Raw genomic sequence first — 17,992 nt, 5'->3', positions numbered from 1 at the left:
GCACACACATCATGGGGCTGCAGCCAGGGCCCCATTACCACACCGCAAACCCCTGGAGCAGCAGTGAACCTGCAGAAAATAGATGCAGCCTCTCTGACAGCGCTGCACTTATTCCCCCGTAAAGGAGCAGAAACAATGTTTGGTCAGAGGGTTCTCTTTGGGGTAAAAAAAAAAAAAAAAAGAAAAAGCGACGAGTTTAAATTACTTATGAGCGCTTTATTAAGTCTATAGATTTTTGTCAAGCTTGACCCAGATGAAATAAGGTTTCTCCACTTGTGCATGTCAAATGGTTACCTTTCTTTGTGCATGCCCCTTGTAGTGTGAAGTGTACTGATCAACTCCATAGTCCACTGGATCCAATTAGGTTTTAGCAGAAACACCAGCAGCATGGCATATCTGCGTAGAAAAAAAACATTTCAAAGGTTTCTCTTTTCTTTCTTTTTTTTAAATTATTGGCCAACATATTGTTTTTTTGTTTGTTTTTTTAATCACTGTGCACCAGAGCCATTAAAGGAGTATAAAAGCTTGGTGCTCTCACTATTATTTTTTTCTGGATTCTGTTTGGGCAATTTATTACTGCTACCTTACAAACAATATAAAAGTTGTGCAACTGCACTAATTCATTACTTAGGGAGCATTGACAAATTCTGAGTTTATACAATTATCCGTTGAGGTTATGATATTGTTTAACCTTTAGAATTATGCACTGTTAACCAAGGCAAGTTTAATTGAATTTTAAATAAATATGCTTAGAATATGAGAATGAAAGTATTTCTTTGGTTAAGTTGGGATTGTGTGGAGTAGGTATCAGCAGGTGATGTATTACCTGCAACAGCCATCAGTCAAGTCAGTCGCAGATTAGAAATTTTGACTTTGCGGAAAACTGCAGAAAAAAAAAATGGTTGAGACAACATCATAAGAATTTCTGTTTGCAGTTTGTAAAAGGTGCTCTGATCAGGTGATGTTAAAATTTAACGCCAGAGATGGGTGGTGCTAACAATCTAGAATCTGGTTTCGTAAGCATATTTCTATATCTAGGATCAAACGTAATTGTATCTATATGACAGGATTGAATTGACTTCTATATACCGTACATGAACTGTCTCTGTTTCTAAAGTGCATTGAATTTCAGTAAAACTATCTTAGGAGAAAATGAAAGAACAGTTTGAAGCAATCATAAAAGCAGTAACAGGAATGTTCAGAGCATCAGGATTCACAAATAAGATTTCTGAAAGAACTAAAAAAGGAAAAACTCAGCCGAAACAGGAAAGAAACAAATGAGCCACACTCATGAATAAATAAACAGGAAGGTTCACCTTACAATGGAAGGTCACCCACTTTAACAAAGCTCTTACTCTGCCATCTGCGATACCTGGTGAACGAAATGGGCAACCTTCAATGGGATACAGGTTTCAGCCGATGCAGCATGTTCTGATACTGATAAATAAAAGCTGCAAAAGAAGAAAACATCACTTTTTTTCCCCTCAAAGTTCAAAAGATGACTATAATCTGTAATACAGTTTTCCAGTGAAAATGCACGCGTTTATCTTTTGGCAGCTTTGGAAAATAGAAGCAATAGAACCAAATGAAACATTGATCTATTTTGATATGTGTGTGGTGCATTTTGGTTTGCTAATGTAGTCTGAAAATTGCTTGTGAACCAGTGCAGCGTAAGATTTGATGCATCACACAACAGTTAATATCCTGTGCGTCCTTGTCCTCCCGCAGACCGCCATGCCACCTTTCACCCCTTCCCCCACCGAGTGCCAGTCTACCAGCCTGGTCTCCAACTCGCCCGTCCTGTCCGGCAGCTACAGCAGCGGCATCTCGTCTCTGAGCCGCTGCAGCGTGTCCGAAGCTTCGGGCACCGAGCTGCCCGCCGGCGACCACCTGCCCCACCCGCTGCCGCCGCCCGCGCCACTGCCGAACTCCATCTCCAGCGGCTCCGACGAGCCCATCCGCCGGGAGAACAAGACCCCGCCTCCCTACAGCGTGTACGAGAGGAACAACCCGCGGCGGCCCGTGCCGCTCCCGCACAGCCTCTCCATCCCGCCGCAGACGGACCCGCCGGCCCTGCCGCCCAAACCTCACCAGATCCGCACGGGCAGCATGAAGCTGGACGGGAACGCCGACCCTCGGGTGCCAAGACCGAGACCCCTGCCCAGAAAGGTGTCCCAGCTATAGGTGTATGTTTAGGCGAAATAATAATAATAAAAAAAAAAAAACACACACACACACACCCACACACACTGGCGTATTTTGCACTTTTCTACTCGGCACTCACGTTTCATGTGATTCTCAGCTCGGCATTCCTGACCCTCCCAATAAAAAGAGGCAGGCTCATCGATTTACCAGGCGATCGGAAGCTGGCAAAAAAGGTAAAACTAGCGGATTAGAAGCGGTTCCCTTCCACTTTTACTAGAGGCATTGACTCTGACGTGGTCATTCCCCACTGGTTTCTCCACAAACCGTGGCCAGTCGTAACATATGTTTACCCAAACGTTGTAGAATTAAGAAAAAAAAAACGACAACATTTTGATAGAAACAATTTCAGATGTATGTATATTGGTATACATTAGTTTTTTTTTTTGCCTTAAGTATTGGAAACAGAGTCTTTTATCTGTGGGTCTTGCACGTTTTTTAATTATTTGTAAATTTTTTCTTTTCTTTTTTTTACACAACTCAATATATTTGTACACTGTTTGGCGAAAAAAAAAAAAGGTGCTAAAGACCTGGAGTATGCATTTCGGTGAAGTGTGGAAGACGAGGGTGTGTTCTCATTGTTACAACTTCTCAAGGGAGAGTGTGGAATATTTTTTAAAAAGAGCTTATGACTTTAATCAATTTCAATTTAGAGGCTGCATTTGTGCCTTGCTTTAAAATTCGTACAATAGTCGTGACTAGACGTGGGCCGGCGTGAGATTATTTTGGTACGGAGTGAAAATACAATTTTCAGGGTCTGGCCAAACTTGCAAAGCGAAAACTGACGGAACAGAAGCAAAACTTGTAGCCTGGTTCAATCAACTGCAAGGACAACATTGCTAAGCAATTGCAGCGGACTCCGAATACCTTGGTAACGATAATCGGCCCATGGCTAGTTGTGACCATATTTGGTCATTTTTGTTGGCAGGACTCGTTCTTGGCACAGTAACAGCAGTTCTGAGGCTCTTTGCGCGAAATTTTTTTTACCTGCCATTTTTGCAAACCAACAACACACTGTCCTTTCTTTAAACTCAGCGAAGTGAAGTCATGACGTCAGGACCAAATGCATGTTCTCCAGCTGTTTGCTGACATAGGTTTAATGCCGTTTATGTGAACACACCCTGTTCTCTCTGCATGACATGTACATGGTAACACATCTTTGAGTGTGGAGCGGTTTAGTAGTCGTTGTGCCAAAGGAAACTGGGGAAAAAAAGAAAAAAAAATCCTATAATTTTTATTTTTTACCTCAAATCTCAAAAGCGAAACTGCTCAAACATGCTTGAAATCGCATTTTTTAACACAACTTTTCTTTGAAAGTCCAAATGAATCTCTACTTTGCCCCCGATAAGTTTTTGAATCTAGACGAGCACAAAAAAGTTTTGGTTTTTTGTTTTTTTTTAATGAACTGTATTCGAGCAGACGTCACGTTGGAGTTGGGAGTTTTGCAACCAACAGTGACCTTAAAAAATAAATAAGAGGATTGATGGGCGGGAGGAATATCTTCAAACAAATCAAAGTCAAACATTTGTACAGTTGAGATTTGCTTTCTGTTTAATTAAAAACACTGACGTGAGTAGACTGCACGACGAGTAGTTGCTCTGTTCAGCTGTTACTGCGATGAGTAGATGTCCTGTGACAGGCACATTTCACACTGTTTAGTGAATTAGATGGAACTTCAGCATAAATATTCAGCAAATTAACTTTGGGATGTGGGTGAGGACTGGGTAGCTTTAGCATTGTTTGTATTTTAATTTTTTTTTTTTTTAATTAATTATATGTTGTGAATTTTTGAGATTAAATATTCACATTAATCAGTACTTGAGAACATGTAAATTATGAAGAGATCAATGTAAGTATGCCAAATATGAAATTTGTGTATTACAATTAATGTAAATACTGTGTTTTTAACAAGATGTAGCTATAACAATTTACAGCTTTGAATGTAATGTTGGAGCAACAAATTATTATAAATGTTCAAACTTTTATTGTTTTTGTGAGTGTAGAGAAGCGGAGGTCATGCACAATGACTCTAACTCATTTACAAGTTCAATAAACTGCCCTATGGAATAAAGATGGAGTCACTGGAAGATTTCTTGTATCCCACGATTGTTACCTTTGTAGAGCAGTTATGTTTATGGGAGTTCATGTTAATTTAACCAGTAAAACAAATCCAGGTATGCGTTAGAAAAAGCTAAATGCACATTTGCTGCTGTGCGGGAAGGAAGCCGTGCAGTTACGCAAACAGCATTCAGAGTGAAGTTGAACATCATTAGGAGCATAGACCATGGCCATCATTAAAAATACATGGTCAAGTTGCTGCGAAGCTTACAGAAACACGGAGGGAGGGGTGACATATTTATTCTTTTTTTTTCCCTCACTGAAGTCTGAAGTGAGAGATGAGCTCAGCCGCCGAGGTCTAACAAGGCAGAAACACAGAAGCCCATAGACATGAAGAGGTGGGAAAAGAAGAAGAGGAGCAGCAGGAATGTCTTAATGACAGCATGGAGGTTCAAGGTGATCAGGGCTGTGAGGATGAAGATGAGATGAAGGCTGCCAAAGGGACCAGACAACATACAGATGCCAGGCAGTGACAGGGAAAGGAGAGTTGAAGTCAAATCACAGCATAGCTCCAGCTCAGCTGGGCCGCATGGTATGTAAATTACTGCTGCACACCTTTACAAAACAGACATGGCTTAGCTAGCTTGAACTGAAACTTGTTTTTGATTAATTGGGATCAAATTTATATTTTAATGGAACTCAAATTTTTCAGGGTGAGAACCATGTCAAATTGATGTTTTCCTAGCTTTTGTTTCTGTTTCTTTTTTTTGATTTCCAAAATGAATTCAGTGTATTAGAGAATAAACAAGTGGTTTGGTTGGGTCAACCAAATGCATTACGCTAAGTAACCCAAAATTGATGAAAAAGCTAAAAACTAAATGTTATTTAAGTCACCAATAGAGGAAGGAAGTGCAAGGTTGAAAGGAAAGTAAATCTCTTTTCTTTTTCTGTTGTAAAAAATTTTTTAAAAAATATACATTTGTGGACTTTAAGTTTATAGTTTTTGGTTCCTAAATCATTCACCAGTTTTTTTGTTCAAGATTTTTTTTGGCTAAGATAACACAGCACTGATGCACAAGGAACCTTCAGGTGACAAAGTGGCAGTAAGTGGCCAAACATGTCATCTATGTTCACAGCAATGCAAACCGGTCCAATTTATAAACTCTGTGAAACAGATGGGTCTTACCTTGAGGCCTGTCCAAGCTAAAATAAACTAGTTATAGGCCATAATTATAGAAGTATATATGTGTTTGCCATACGGTGCCATCCCACAAATTCCCCTGCTTTCCTCTTAGGACCCCATAAACATTCCCTGATGGTCCTTTTAGTTAAATGAATATAAACTACATCCGTCTTTTTGTGCAGCCTCTTAAAATACACAAACTTCATCGGAGATACTTTGTCAAAATATAGCTAATTCTACAGACAAGTACATGTTCACCAAGACAACCTCTGTGCGACCTCACACAGCCGCTGGGATCTTTTCAGGGCACAGACTCCGGTCGGGAACCTGTGCTTCAGGCCCTGACTCTGAAAACCAATTTCACAAGCAAACAAAAAGAAAGCCTCAAAGCTCTTCGTTTATGAAAAAAGCTGTTTGCATAGGTTAAACAGGGTGTCTTAGTACACAGTACAACACCTGCACATCTGAATCCCCCCCCCTTCATTCTTGTGAACCATTTTTAACATTACAGAGAACCACTGTTTAGAAAGGGGGGGGGGAAAAGAGAAGAATCTTCTAAGATTCAGATGTGTAATTGGTTCTGTTCGATAAACACGAGAATCAATAGCACAGAACTGATGTTAAGTCTGGCAGTTAAAAATCTCCTTTCGCCTCGCGCGGTTTAGAAGGCCGTAAAGGAGTTAGTGGTGTGTGCTAACAGAAGACACGTTTACACCAGGGAGCAAGTTCCATGTTTATCACAAAGCATCTAATTATCCCAGCACCCGTATAGCTGCTGCACCGGCTCCTGCTGTATAATCAGCGCCGCAATTGCGTGTTGATGGAGCAGTGCTGCTTGACCGGGGGACCTTGAACAATTGCAGATTTCTCTCCTGACTGTAAACACCAGTTGTAGTTGTGTGTGTTCGGCGAAGACGGAGCACACTTCACCTGTCAGCACTCATCTTAATTGCTGGCGGTCGGCTCTAATTTGACAGCAATTATTATGTCAGGAATGAGTTCCCTGCTAACCGCCGGGTCTCCTGGCAGCGCGGGGCGCGTTCTGCGGAGACCTGTGGGCCCCCGAGACGCGATGCTCCCGCTATCGAGCCGGGCCGGAGAAAATAGCTGGTTTTGCCGACGTCATGAAAAGAGGCGCTTCGGTTTAAAGTGGCAACAAGCAAACGGGCTTTTCAGGGGACAGGGGAGAAGGAAATTCAACGGGAATCTGTTGATTGTGGACATCGACTCTCTGCTTCCTCACATGAAAAACTGGACAGTGTCTTGCAAATGTTTTCAAAAACATTTGAGCTATTATACATTTTCTTGCATTATGCAGGGTTTCCCCCAGTGTATCATAAGCCTGGTGGGCCACCAGGCTTTACTTGGGCCCCCACCCGGCTAAGCCTTGCTTATTTATTTTAGTTTTTTGAAATGTTTGCATTTTGTTAAGACTGTATAGTCGTATTCAAGCATTAATCTTCTAACTACACATAATTATCAAATGATATTTTCAAATTTCTTGTCAACTTTAAACAGTTTTTAACACAAAAACACGATGGGCTGCTGAATGAATGACAGCTCTAGCAGCCAACCACTGGGCTTAGCAGGTTTTCTGGGGGAAACCCTGTTACGACTACAAACTCTGCGTTATTTGGGGATTTTATGTAATAGCCCAACACAAAATAGAGCATAATAGTGAAGTGGAAAAGTATTAGTGGTTTTCAGTACAAAAAAAAGAGGGGAAAAAAAACTTAAATCGCCTAATTACTGGATAGTCGACTGGTGTGTAATTTTTCTTTTCTTTTTTTTTACAAGTACAATACCTGGTTCAAAACACCATTACTGAAAAATCTTTCCTGCTTTTCTTAAACTAACCAGAGCTTTAACAAGAGAAACAGAATATAGGCTAACTGCAATTGGAGTCAAAATCTTTTTAACGTGGCGACTATTAGTTTTGAACTCCACAAGTCTATTTTTTTATGGTTGAGTGGCAAGAAGAAAGTAATTGCTGAAGGAAAAACAACAACACAGTATTGAGAGGATTTTATAACTGCTCCGGCCCTTTCATTCTGCTGCTTTTCTTCCCAGTTATCAAGCAAACAGACTTAAGCAGAAAAACACATCAGCATTGATCTCATGGTGTGATTGGGAGTATCATAGAAATTGCAAAGATCTTTTTTTTTTCTCAGTGGCCTTGTGTCAAATCATGCTTGGAAATCCTGCCTCTCAGTCTTGTGTTTGGGGTCTCCTGATAAACAGCAAACATGTAAGAGAAAAAAACAACTTTCAAAGGAAACTAAAGGAAATATTTTACATCTGAAATACAGCATGTGCAAAAAAAAAAAAAAACCTCAACAATGTCCATCAACCTGAACCCCATGTTTTGCTGTCATCCTGTGTTTACATGCATTTTCTAGGCAGAGAAACGCTCTCAGGGTTTGAACGTCTCACGAAGCTCTGCTGCCGAGACCCCCGGTAGCTGTGCAGGGGCCTCTGTAAATCCACAGCTTAGGTGTGAGAATCTGCTGACAGGACACCGATTGCAAGCAGTAAATCTGGGTTTTATGAAAGTCTTAGCAGTAAGAGTATATTTGTCGAAAGGAACCATGCGAAATCTAAATTTTCAGTTTGTCACAAGGCCATGTAGGGGACACAGAAAACATGGAGAAACTTTTTGACTCGCATGCAAAATGCAAATTGTGGAGAAATGGCACAACACCCCGTCTCCATGGTGAAACCGTGGCGGTGGCAGATTCATGGTGTGGGATTCATGCTTTTCTTTAGCGGGAATAGGAAAGCTGGTCAGTTAGTGAGGAGATGAGTGGAGATAAATTCAGATTAAGAAAATCTGTACAGAGACTGGTGAAGCACTTCAACTTCCAGGTCTCTAATGGAATGGTTGGGACCAAACCATACTTGCGTATAAAGTCCATAACTACGTCTAATTTAGAATTAGATGTAGTTTTGATGTTTGCAGATATCTGTAATTGAATGCATGTGATTGGGAGCTGCTTTCCAAAGAACAATGGGCTAGAAATTCCATCTTTACGTAAAAAGCTGCTGTAGACATAGACTTCCAGCTATAACTACAGTGAAAAGTGGTCCTACGATGTATTTTCTCAGTGCCACTGACTGTTTACTTCATGTCACACTTGTCAATTTCCTTCCAATCTCTAATTATGCTCTACTTTGTGTTGGTCGGCCACATAAATTACCATTAAAACACTTTGAATTCATTGTAACCTGACAATGTGTGAACCCGTCTGTGGTACTGTATTGTGAATACTTTGTAAATAACACGAGTTCTCCCTACAATCGTGAAGCTGCTCGGCAGAGTTCTTTTCTTTTTTTCCTAAATGGATGCAACCTTCATTAGCCAGCATGTGGTGTTTTGCAGCTGTTTATTATTGCGAGTATTAACCGTTTTCCGCTTAAAGCATTCATGGGTGATGATGTATAATTATCAAGGGAAAGGTAGTGCACGGTATCAATTTAAAGTCGCCTGCAGCATATTTAGGAGAACACACAGCCGCGGAGAAACTCAAGGTGTTTGTCTCGCTCTGCAAATCTCTCCAGGGAGAGGCGAAGCCGGAGTCGCTCTGCAGGGAGCAAAGAGCCTCCATCTCCGAGGCAACACTGAAGGGGAGTTTCAAAGAGGAGCTCACAAGAATAGATGGCGTGTTTTATCTCTGCGCTCCACTCCTACATCGGCTTTGTTGTGTTTGCCGGGTTGTAGGGAAGGGGAGCGGGGGACGATTTTCACCTGGAAGCTTCAAGAATTTCAGAATGTTTTTAATGGTAAAAGATGAGTGAAGTTTAACTTTTTTTTTTTTTTTTTGATTCGCACCCTCCTCATAGAGAGACTGTTGCCTCAGCTGAATGGGAAGTTCACTACTGGTTTCGAACGCTTTGAATACTAAAGCGTGCAAGACAAAGAGAGATCAGAGAGTGGGAAAGAATACTGTAAATACTCTTGCATATTTATGTAAAGTTTTTTTTTTTTCTAGCCTCTCACAGACTGTGCGATGCCAAGTTCACCCTCTGAGAAGCCTCTTCTGTAGTTGACTGTATGAAACATTTACAGTTGCACATTTTGTGGCTGAGACAAGTCAACAAAAACAGTTTGCTCTGTGGTTTTTTTTTCAGTTGTTATAAAAGATGAGCGGGTCATGAGTAGTCAGTATCTTATTCGTAGTGCATTTTGGAGAAACTGGAAAAACTAGAGTCAAGTCAACTTCTGGTGTGACGAACTTGTTTCAAAGCAGATTTCTGGCATAAAAAAAAAAAACCCTGAAAAATATCCACGAAAATATTTAGTTTGGATTTTTTTTTCCATCCATTTTATTTCCACATTGAGCTGCATAGTAACACATTTTTTATTGTAAAAACAAACACAAATTTTGACGCCAAGGGACGGTAGTGTACAGTTTCGATGGAACTGTGAAACGCAGTCGTAGTAGATGGAATCATGAATTCTTCTCTCAAACAGAAAATCAGTCAAGGTATCTCTGATCTAAGCATGTCTTTGATGATGAGCAAAAACTGCAGAAATCTGTAAGGGCACAAATACTTTTCCATAGTACTAAGTGATAAAACTATAATTAAAGTGGTCATATCCCTGACGAGAGTAGAGATACTATTTTGAAAATAACCCACACATGTTCTCATCGCTCTCATCTTCTTCACCGCTGATTCATCCTCCAAAGGTCAGCGAAAGGCGGTCCTGTTTACAGACTTTTGTGCCTGCCAAAGGTCTTCCATCCGCCTCTCCACCTCAGCTTTTGTGATTCAGCACTCTACCCAACAGGACCCGAGGGCAGCTGTATCAGGCCAGCCGTGTTAAAAGCTACTCTTCAGGCCTTATCTAACCTCTTGCTGTCACTAGTTCTCATTCTCCGCAAGGGTGTGTATTAAATTAAATGTTAGGCTCTCGCCTTCTCCCGTCTCTCGAGTGATCACCTTAGTTCTGCCTGGCTGGTTCGGCCGAGAAGAACCCCCTCTCCGGCTTCTCCTACACACATGAATAAACATGAGGTCAGGCGAGATTTCGAAGTGCTGTCCCCCATGAAGGGGCTCTGTTTGAGTTGAGAACCAGCTTGAAGTCTTGAATTATAGCAGAAAAGCTGCTTGGAAACGATTGTCTTTGCCCCAAACTGTTTCGGTCCATTTCAAGGTGTGATGGAAATGACCGCTTGATGTTAAAACAGGTCCTGTGACAGACTGGTGGACTTGGTGTCTCGTCCGATGGCCGCTGAAAACAGGCATGATAGTTATCCTGTCGAGATTTTCCCTCTTGAGCTGTGGCTTTCTACAGCTCTACTAGCGTGATCATGAACCTCTTGGTTGTTTTCCTGAAAAACAAAATACCTGCTGAAAAGGCCTCAGAGGTTCGTTAGGGAAACTTGTACAACAAACATCATCACAAAGTCAAAGGAACCCAACAGATAGATCAGGGACAAAGTTGTGAAGAGAGTTCAATTACTGTAAACGTCTTTTTAAATGTATTTTCCGTCCTGTTGGCAGCTGCCCACACATTGTTAATATTGCATTAAAATACAAGACAGCCAGAATTCTGTGTCTGTCTAGGTGATGATGGGGTGTTAACAAGGCAAGCCATGGGAAGGATTTTGCATCGCTCGAGCACGCATGGCTTAATTCCTCCAGGAGGATGACTTCACCGGGCTATTACCGCTTCAGCTCGACAGCAAGCCGAATTGTTCTTTTGTTCTGCCAGAGAAGCTCAGAGGGGGTTTCTCACAATGAATTCCTATTGATTTCTCTGGTCATGTCATCAAATTGTATGTGGCTTGAATCGCGACTACTGTTTTCTCATCTGCTCCCCTAAGGTTCCTCTCCTGTTTAACTTTTTATCCAACATGGACAGGGGGAAGCTAAACAAAGGGAGATGGTGGGGGGGAGGGGGAGCTGCGTCAGGAACAGCGTAAAATTGAAGTAAGCACGATACGGGGGACTTTGGTGGTAGTCACTTGGAGGGTTAGGTTTCTAATCCATATCTTCTTGTTTTTTTCAATTGTTTCCAACAAAAGACACAATGCATTTGATTTTGCCACTTTATTGTAGCAGTTCGGCAACATAGCAGGTTTCTGATACAAGGCTGATGCAAAACCATATTTCCCTGTGCAAAAAGGTAAGTGTTCACAGGGGCATTTGCAGTTATGTTGTGAAAGTCATATTATGGAGTAAGCCTTGATCTGAATCTCATCTCTCCTAGGTAGGAATCTCTCTCGGGGCCCTTCAGTTAAAGTCATGGTAAGGTGGTATTTAAAATATTTCACTACGAAATTGAATAACACTCCAATAAAACATCATAGCTTTATAATGTATGATGCAACAACCATACTTCCTGATTTAAAGCACTATACTGTATGGGTAGTTATAGAAATACCCATATGTTGGTACTTTTTGAATGATTACACATCTTTATGACTGACAGAAAGATATCTAAGGTGAGAAGTACAGTACATTTTTCTGTTGTGTTTGGAAGATGGGCAGTTTTACATACATCTGAACATATCGGAGCTCACAGACTTATAAAAGTATGTAAATCACTTAAACATTTTTACGTTTCGTCACATTACAAGAACAAATTCTCTCTGGGAATTAAACAAAATACAGCAGAGTAACACAAAGCACAGGAATATTAGAAAATGAACAAGTTTGTTATGTAGACTTCCTAAATGAATTTACGTTAATTTAAATTAACATTTTGGGTAAATTTGGGGGGAATGAAGCACAATTAGACAACAAATACATTACATTTTATGAGGCTGTACAATAGACAGGCATGTAGATTTAATGAACATCTGGAACATTGTCTCGGCAACTTTCAACGTATGATGGGAATCATGAGATAGTCATACAGCAGTCTTCTTCAGTCAGAGATTTCTTCAGATTTGTTGTAAGACTGGCTGCTGCCAAAAATCCTTCCTTCCTACAGCATCACCATCCATCACATTTAGATTCCCAACGACATAAAGTATTTTTGATATAATTTGATTTGATACTGTCACATTTCTTTTGAAAAGTGTTATTCTAAAAGATTAAGATAAGTCGGGTTCAAGATTTTCAGTCAACAAATTTAACCTGATTTTACTTTTTTAAACAAGTAAGGACGCTTTGTTTTTTTTTTTATACCTTAGAAGTTTCAAAAACCCCTTAAATACTATATCATAAAGTAACAGCAGAAATATTTACTTCTTTCCTCAGAAGTAAAGTACAATAAAAGTACTTGGATCATGTTTATTGTTTTAACGTTTTGTGTAAAACCATAAACCATGATATATATATATATTTTTTAAGTTCATGATTCTCCTCCCAATCTTAGATCAACACAAGCTGATGCTGGATTTGACCCAAACCAACTCTCAAGAAATCCACTCAAAAGTTGTATCTATATTTATCAGAGTTGATCTGATTTTTTTAAACTTATCTGAGCCCAAGAGCCCATCTTAATAGCTTCATGCTTCTACGGCTTGTGTTGCATCAGCAGGAACGAAGGTGTGGGTGTCACTGATAGATTACAGGCACCTCATTATTAACAGGTCAGCATGTTTGCTTCTCCGCACTAATTTGCGATGCTCTTGGAAGACCGTTTGGTCACGATCAACGTAAGCTGCACCTGTATTTGTAGATCAGTTCAGAAGGTGACACCCCATAGGTGCTATTAATTATTTGGGAGTAGACAATAGAGTGCTCCTGCTTGCCGAAGTTAATTAATCTTACTAAACCATAAACGCAAACCATTTCTTTTTTTTAACCCATGCAAACTACTTCAGGGAGCTAAAGAAATTTAATGATTATGACCTAAACACTGATGTGCTCAATGCATTCCGTCGTCAGCAAAGCTGCTGTTTTTAGATATTAGTCGATACGTTTTATGTCAAAACACGACTGTCTGCCTGTTTTGATGTTTATCAAATGTGTTGCTGTAGGTTTTTTTGTGAAATAGTTTCACACTTTAGTCTCATTTGTCCAAAGGACATTGCTCGAATGGTTTTGGGTTCCTGAATAATTGTTGTTGTTGACTAACTAACTGCATGATGCCCAGGATGTGCGTCTGCAAAACAAGCATGACGGTTCTCAAGAGGTGCATGTACAAAAACGCTTTCCGTCTTGACAAATATGCGCCGTTAATGCCAAATCAGGGTAAAATTATGAATTTGACGTTTTGGGGAGAAACTAACATTGGCCTTTCATAGAGATAATATGGGTGCCGTGCTTAGCTTGGTTTGAATTTTTCTTCACCATGGGAAACTCCAGGGTTTTTGTTGCAATATGAAATCTGCATTTTTTTATATATATCTTAGTGTATTTATTTAGTCCTTTGCAAATGGGGGGGGAAATATCTCAGACGTCACTAAAAACATACATTTAATACAATGTACATGCTTTGGTGATGATACTGTAGTGCTGGATAACCAGAAGTAACAAAAGCATAAATAAAAGCTTTTAAGACGACAACATGTTTTCGATAAGGCCGAAATGAGCTGTACATTTTAAAAAATTACAAATGTACAGCTCACAACATATCACAGACTTTTACAAACAGATCGGGTACCAAAATAAATAACAATATGAGATTTTATTGACAATTTATATTGATTGCATCTCTATTTGAGTGAAGTTCTGGTTATTTCCACTGCTTTTGGGTTCAGTTGCTTACTAACTTCTATCAGCTGTGGCTTCTATCACACCTCCCTGCTGTTTTGATTCAACATCAGTGTGTTGCTTGACTTATATCCAGTTTGTAAAGACTTAGTATCTTTATGAATTCAATTGTACCATTGTATCTTTTAGTTCATGTAAAAATAGAGAAGCTGGAGGCTGCCAACCGATGCTGAGGGAGGCGCCATGATTGAGGTCTGCAGGTCAAAACGTGTGCTTGTTTTTCTAACAGGTCATAATGTGGAATCCTGGCAACAAAGCATGTCCTAAACTACAATATTTTTTCATATTTAATTCTGGCCTTAGTTCTCTGCACAAAAAGGCTGCCGCTTCATAAAGTACAACAAACTATTTATAATTCCGAAGACGTTTTCAGTCTCCACTTTCTCAGTCGCTCACGTCTTTGTGAAGGAATTTTGGCCCACGCTTCTTCCCAGTTGTTTCTATCCAAGTAGGTTTACACATATCCATTTTTGGCTCAGCTCAGTTAGAATCCCATCACAGCATTTCACTCAAGTTAGGAACTGTACTTTGTTTAGGCCTTTGCAAGAGTTTATTGGACCATAGTGAATTACAGGAACAGATGATTGGATGATCGGTTAAAAGAGAAATGTTGATAAGTCTTAAATCCTCTGGAAGCAAACGGTGTACCGACTTTCCACTCGCAGCTGTTTCATATTGGAATCTGTTTTTATTTAATGACAGAGCTAAGTTTGTTGTGCGCTTTTGTTCACTTTTTTCACTCATTTTAAAACTAAGTAGAAATCAAAATGTTATCTCTTGTTTTTGGTTTTTCTTTTAACACAACCCCACCGTGCACATTCTTAAATGACCAAACTCCTCAAATTTCTTGTGGCACTTGTAGTTTTTATTTGCAGCAATCAGAAAGGAAATTATTAGAGGGAGAAGGGGGAAAGCATAGAGCGACGTTCCCAGGGCTTGGACTTGAAACCTGGGCGGCTGTGTGAAGGACTAATAAGGGGCTCCCGCTCTACCACAAGTTTAAGATTTGGAGGAGCAAACGCAGAGGTCTTCCAGAGAAAACAGCGGAGAAGGAAAATGAACTAGATAACAGGTCGTATACGTTAACAGCAGGTCACATGACCAGGACACCCTGGGAGCTCCTGCTGCCCACTGACGTGTAGCGAGGCACTGACTCATCTCAGGTCGGATGTACAAACGTATAAAAACCCAAACGAAAAACTTAAACTTTGGCCTTAACATGTTGTCGACTTGAAAGGTTTTGTTTAGGCTTTTATTAATTCCATTCTGTTCAACAGGACAATAGCAATAAACCTGGATCAATATGTATCTGACAAACAGACCACAGTTTGTTAGCCGTAGAGGCTGGGTGGTCAGCGGCACAGGAACACCACAGGGTGCTGTACTCTCACCTTTCCTTTTCTCACCATCACCTCAGCCTTCCAGTACAAGTCAGGTCCTGCTATTTGTAGTAAAACTCAGATGACTCTTCACTAATCAGTTGTAATAGGACTCCTTTGTGGCATAATGTAAACGGAACAAAAATAAAGGGAATATTTTTACATTTCTGGAGAACTGGATATATAATATTCGATTTTCCTTTGAGATATACAGTATACTGTATGTATATATTTTAATTTAGTTGAATTTAGGTAATTTTAAGACAAAATGAAAACATCCTTTTGCTCTTCCCTTTTTTTCCATTTCCTTTGTAATTAGGCTTTGTTTTTCTTGTTTGTTTGATGTATGCACACAGTGGAAAAAACCAAAAACTGAATTTTATGCTTTTTTATTTTTTAAGTTTTTGCTTTTTCTTTTACTTTTTGAAGTGTGAAGAAAACATTTTAACACAATGCAATGAAAACAACTACAATTGTTTCGTTGTTTTTGGGAGGGAAACACTGAATGATGTTGACATTTACAATAAGATTATGATCCATACAATAATTAAACAAGCTGGATTTTTGTTTCTAGGCTGAAAATAAGCATACTTAGCATTTAAACACAATGCAAAGAACAGCACACTATTATTAAATATTTTATTTTTGAACAAACTATTTACATAGGTTTAAAGTAGCCGAACTGAGATTATATGGCTACTCTAATGGCCGTCTTTGTTCTGCCAGCCGAGCTTCTCAACTTTCCTCTTGACAGCCGCTGTAATCTCCAGGGCCTCCAACTCATAGTTCTCTGACTGAAGTCTTGGGGCTTTCTCTTTGTCTAGCATGAGAATGACTGTGGGGACAAACGTGACTTATGGAGTTTATGACCAAATTAATCAGGCTGAAATTTATTTCTAGTGGTTGTAATATACAAAAAATAGGGCTACGTTCAATCAGTATGAATACTTAAGCAAGCCACTGTAGTTACTGGTAACTGTAGATGAGTCTGCACTAAGACTCAACTGGACTAAAACTGACTATTAGCACTGTGTTTCTATGGTCAATTTGTCCCATAACCCATACATTTGTCAATTTCACTTTGAAAAAAGTCACTGATTCACATTTTCTTATGCCTTGCCACTTATTACATAGCCATGTTCTTGAACCATGGTGTACCAGTTTATTTTTTGTTGTAGCGTACTTAAAGGGATAAAGTTACTAAAATCTCACCTACAGTTTGATTCGATTGTATTTAACCTTTAACCTGAAAACTTAGTTTTGGTTTTGGCCTTTTTGAATCTAATAAAATATGACAGATCAAGGTTCCTTGATCAGTCTGATGACGCTGAGATACCTCCTGCTCATACATTGGAGACATAAACCACATTTTCTTACAGATTGCTACATGTATACATTTGAAAATTGCTTTAAGTCACGGACTGTCAAAGCAGGCATGAATTATTTCACGATCAATACGAAACGAGCAGTAGATGCTCCCGTTTCATACCTGGAAGGTGTGAAATGTGGTATGCATTAAATGACTGGTGCTCATTGTTAGATGCTGGTAATTCTAAGTGCATAAGAGAGGAATATCAAACATCTCAGCTGTCTCCTCATTGTGTGAATCCTAACCCTATTTAAAAACTGTTGGGCAATTGATCTGTTCGAAGATAAAAAAAGATGGAGCAAAGTGTTTTTATTCACGCTCTATAAGAATTGATTGATAACTAACAAATACTATACAGAAGTTATTTGCATCAGCTGAAAATCAGTCCTTTGTATCATTTGTAATACAGTGCTTGAGCCTCCTTTGATTCTTTCATCAATACTGTTCCATTAGATCACTTTACAGACTGAAATGCGACTACTTAATGCACCTACAGTTGGGCCGAACAAAATGGTGCTTCTGTTACGATCCATAGGTTTTTGTGTTTTTAGTTTCTAGATCTTTCCATACAAGTTAACAACAAATTCCTCGTTGGTTTATTTGTTGGATCCGGTGACCTCCAGGTCGCTCGGCAGAAATGTTTTGCCTGGTCAGGTCAACCGTGGTAAAGCCAGTTTGAACTCCCTGCTTCACTGGTTTGACCTCCGACTCACCCACCTGAACTGTGTTTCATTAGGTCAGCCTACGGGAAGTAGTTTCCACTTTTTCTTACTGAGAAAAATGTTCCTGTTGGAACAATAACATATCAATTTCAAACTTGTTTTTTGCATTTCGATTATTTTTGGGTTTTCATTGTTTTAATGTCTTTGCATATGAATTCTTCTTAAAATTTTTCTCTTTCTGAAGTTGGATAAGCCTCCTATTTCAGTTCTAGTTCCGTTTCTTTGGATTACAGATTTTTTTGTGTCAAAACTTCTTCTTTTTTTTTCTGTATCGAAATCTGTCGATACTGACATTTTTCAATCCAGTTAGCTTTTACCTAATATTTAGTGTGGGTTTTGGTCACTGTAAACATTTTGAATAAAAAAAACACATGCATTCTCAGCAATAGCTTTTGGCCACCTCTTCATT

The 17,992-nt window shown here is 39.6% G+C and overlaps 1 protein-coding gene across 4 annotated transcripts in view; it reads left to right on the top strand.

The window, feature by feature from the left end:
- dock4 (dedicator of cytokinesis 4) overlaps positions 1-4,273 on the top strand; it is a 125,521-nt gene extending 121,248 nt beyond the window's left edge. For all 4 annotated transcript variants that reach the window (XM_023349960.1, XM_023349959.1, XM_023349961.1 and 1 more), the window contains one exon: positions 1,729-4,273. In XM_023349960.1, the coding sequence (XP_023205728.1) occupies positions 1,729-2,184 (456 nt within the window). In that variant the 3' untranslated portion in view covers positions 2,185-4,273. The remainder of the gene's footprint in view (positions 1-1,728) is intronic.
- The last annotated feature ends 13,719 nt before the right edge of the window (positions 4,274-17,992 follow it).

Source organism: Xiphophorus maculatus, chromosome 17, assembly GCF_002775205.1.
Source record: "Xiphophorus maculatus strain JP 163 A chromosome 17, X_maculatus-5.0-male, whole genome shotgun sequence".
Lineage (NCBI taxonomy): Eukaryota > Metazoa > Chordata > Actinopteri > Cyprinodontiformes > Poeciliidae > Xiphophorus > Xiphophorus maculatus.
Note: the sequence above shows the minus strand (reverse complement) of the source record. Positions and strands in the feature narration are given on the sequence as shown.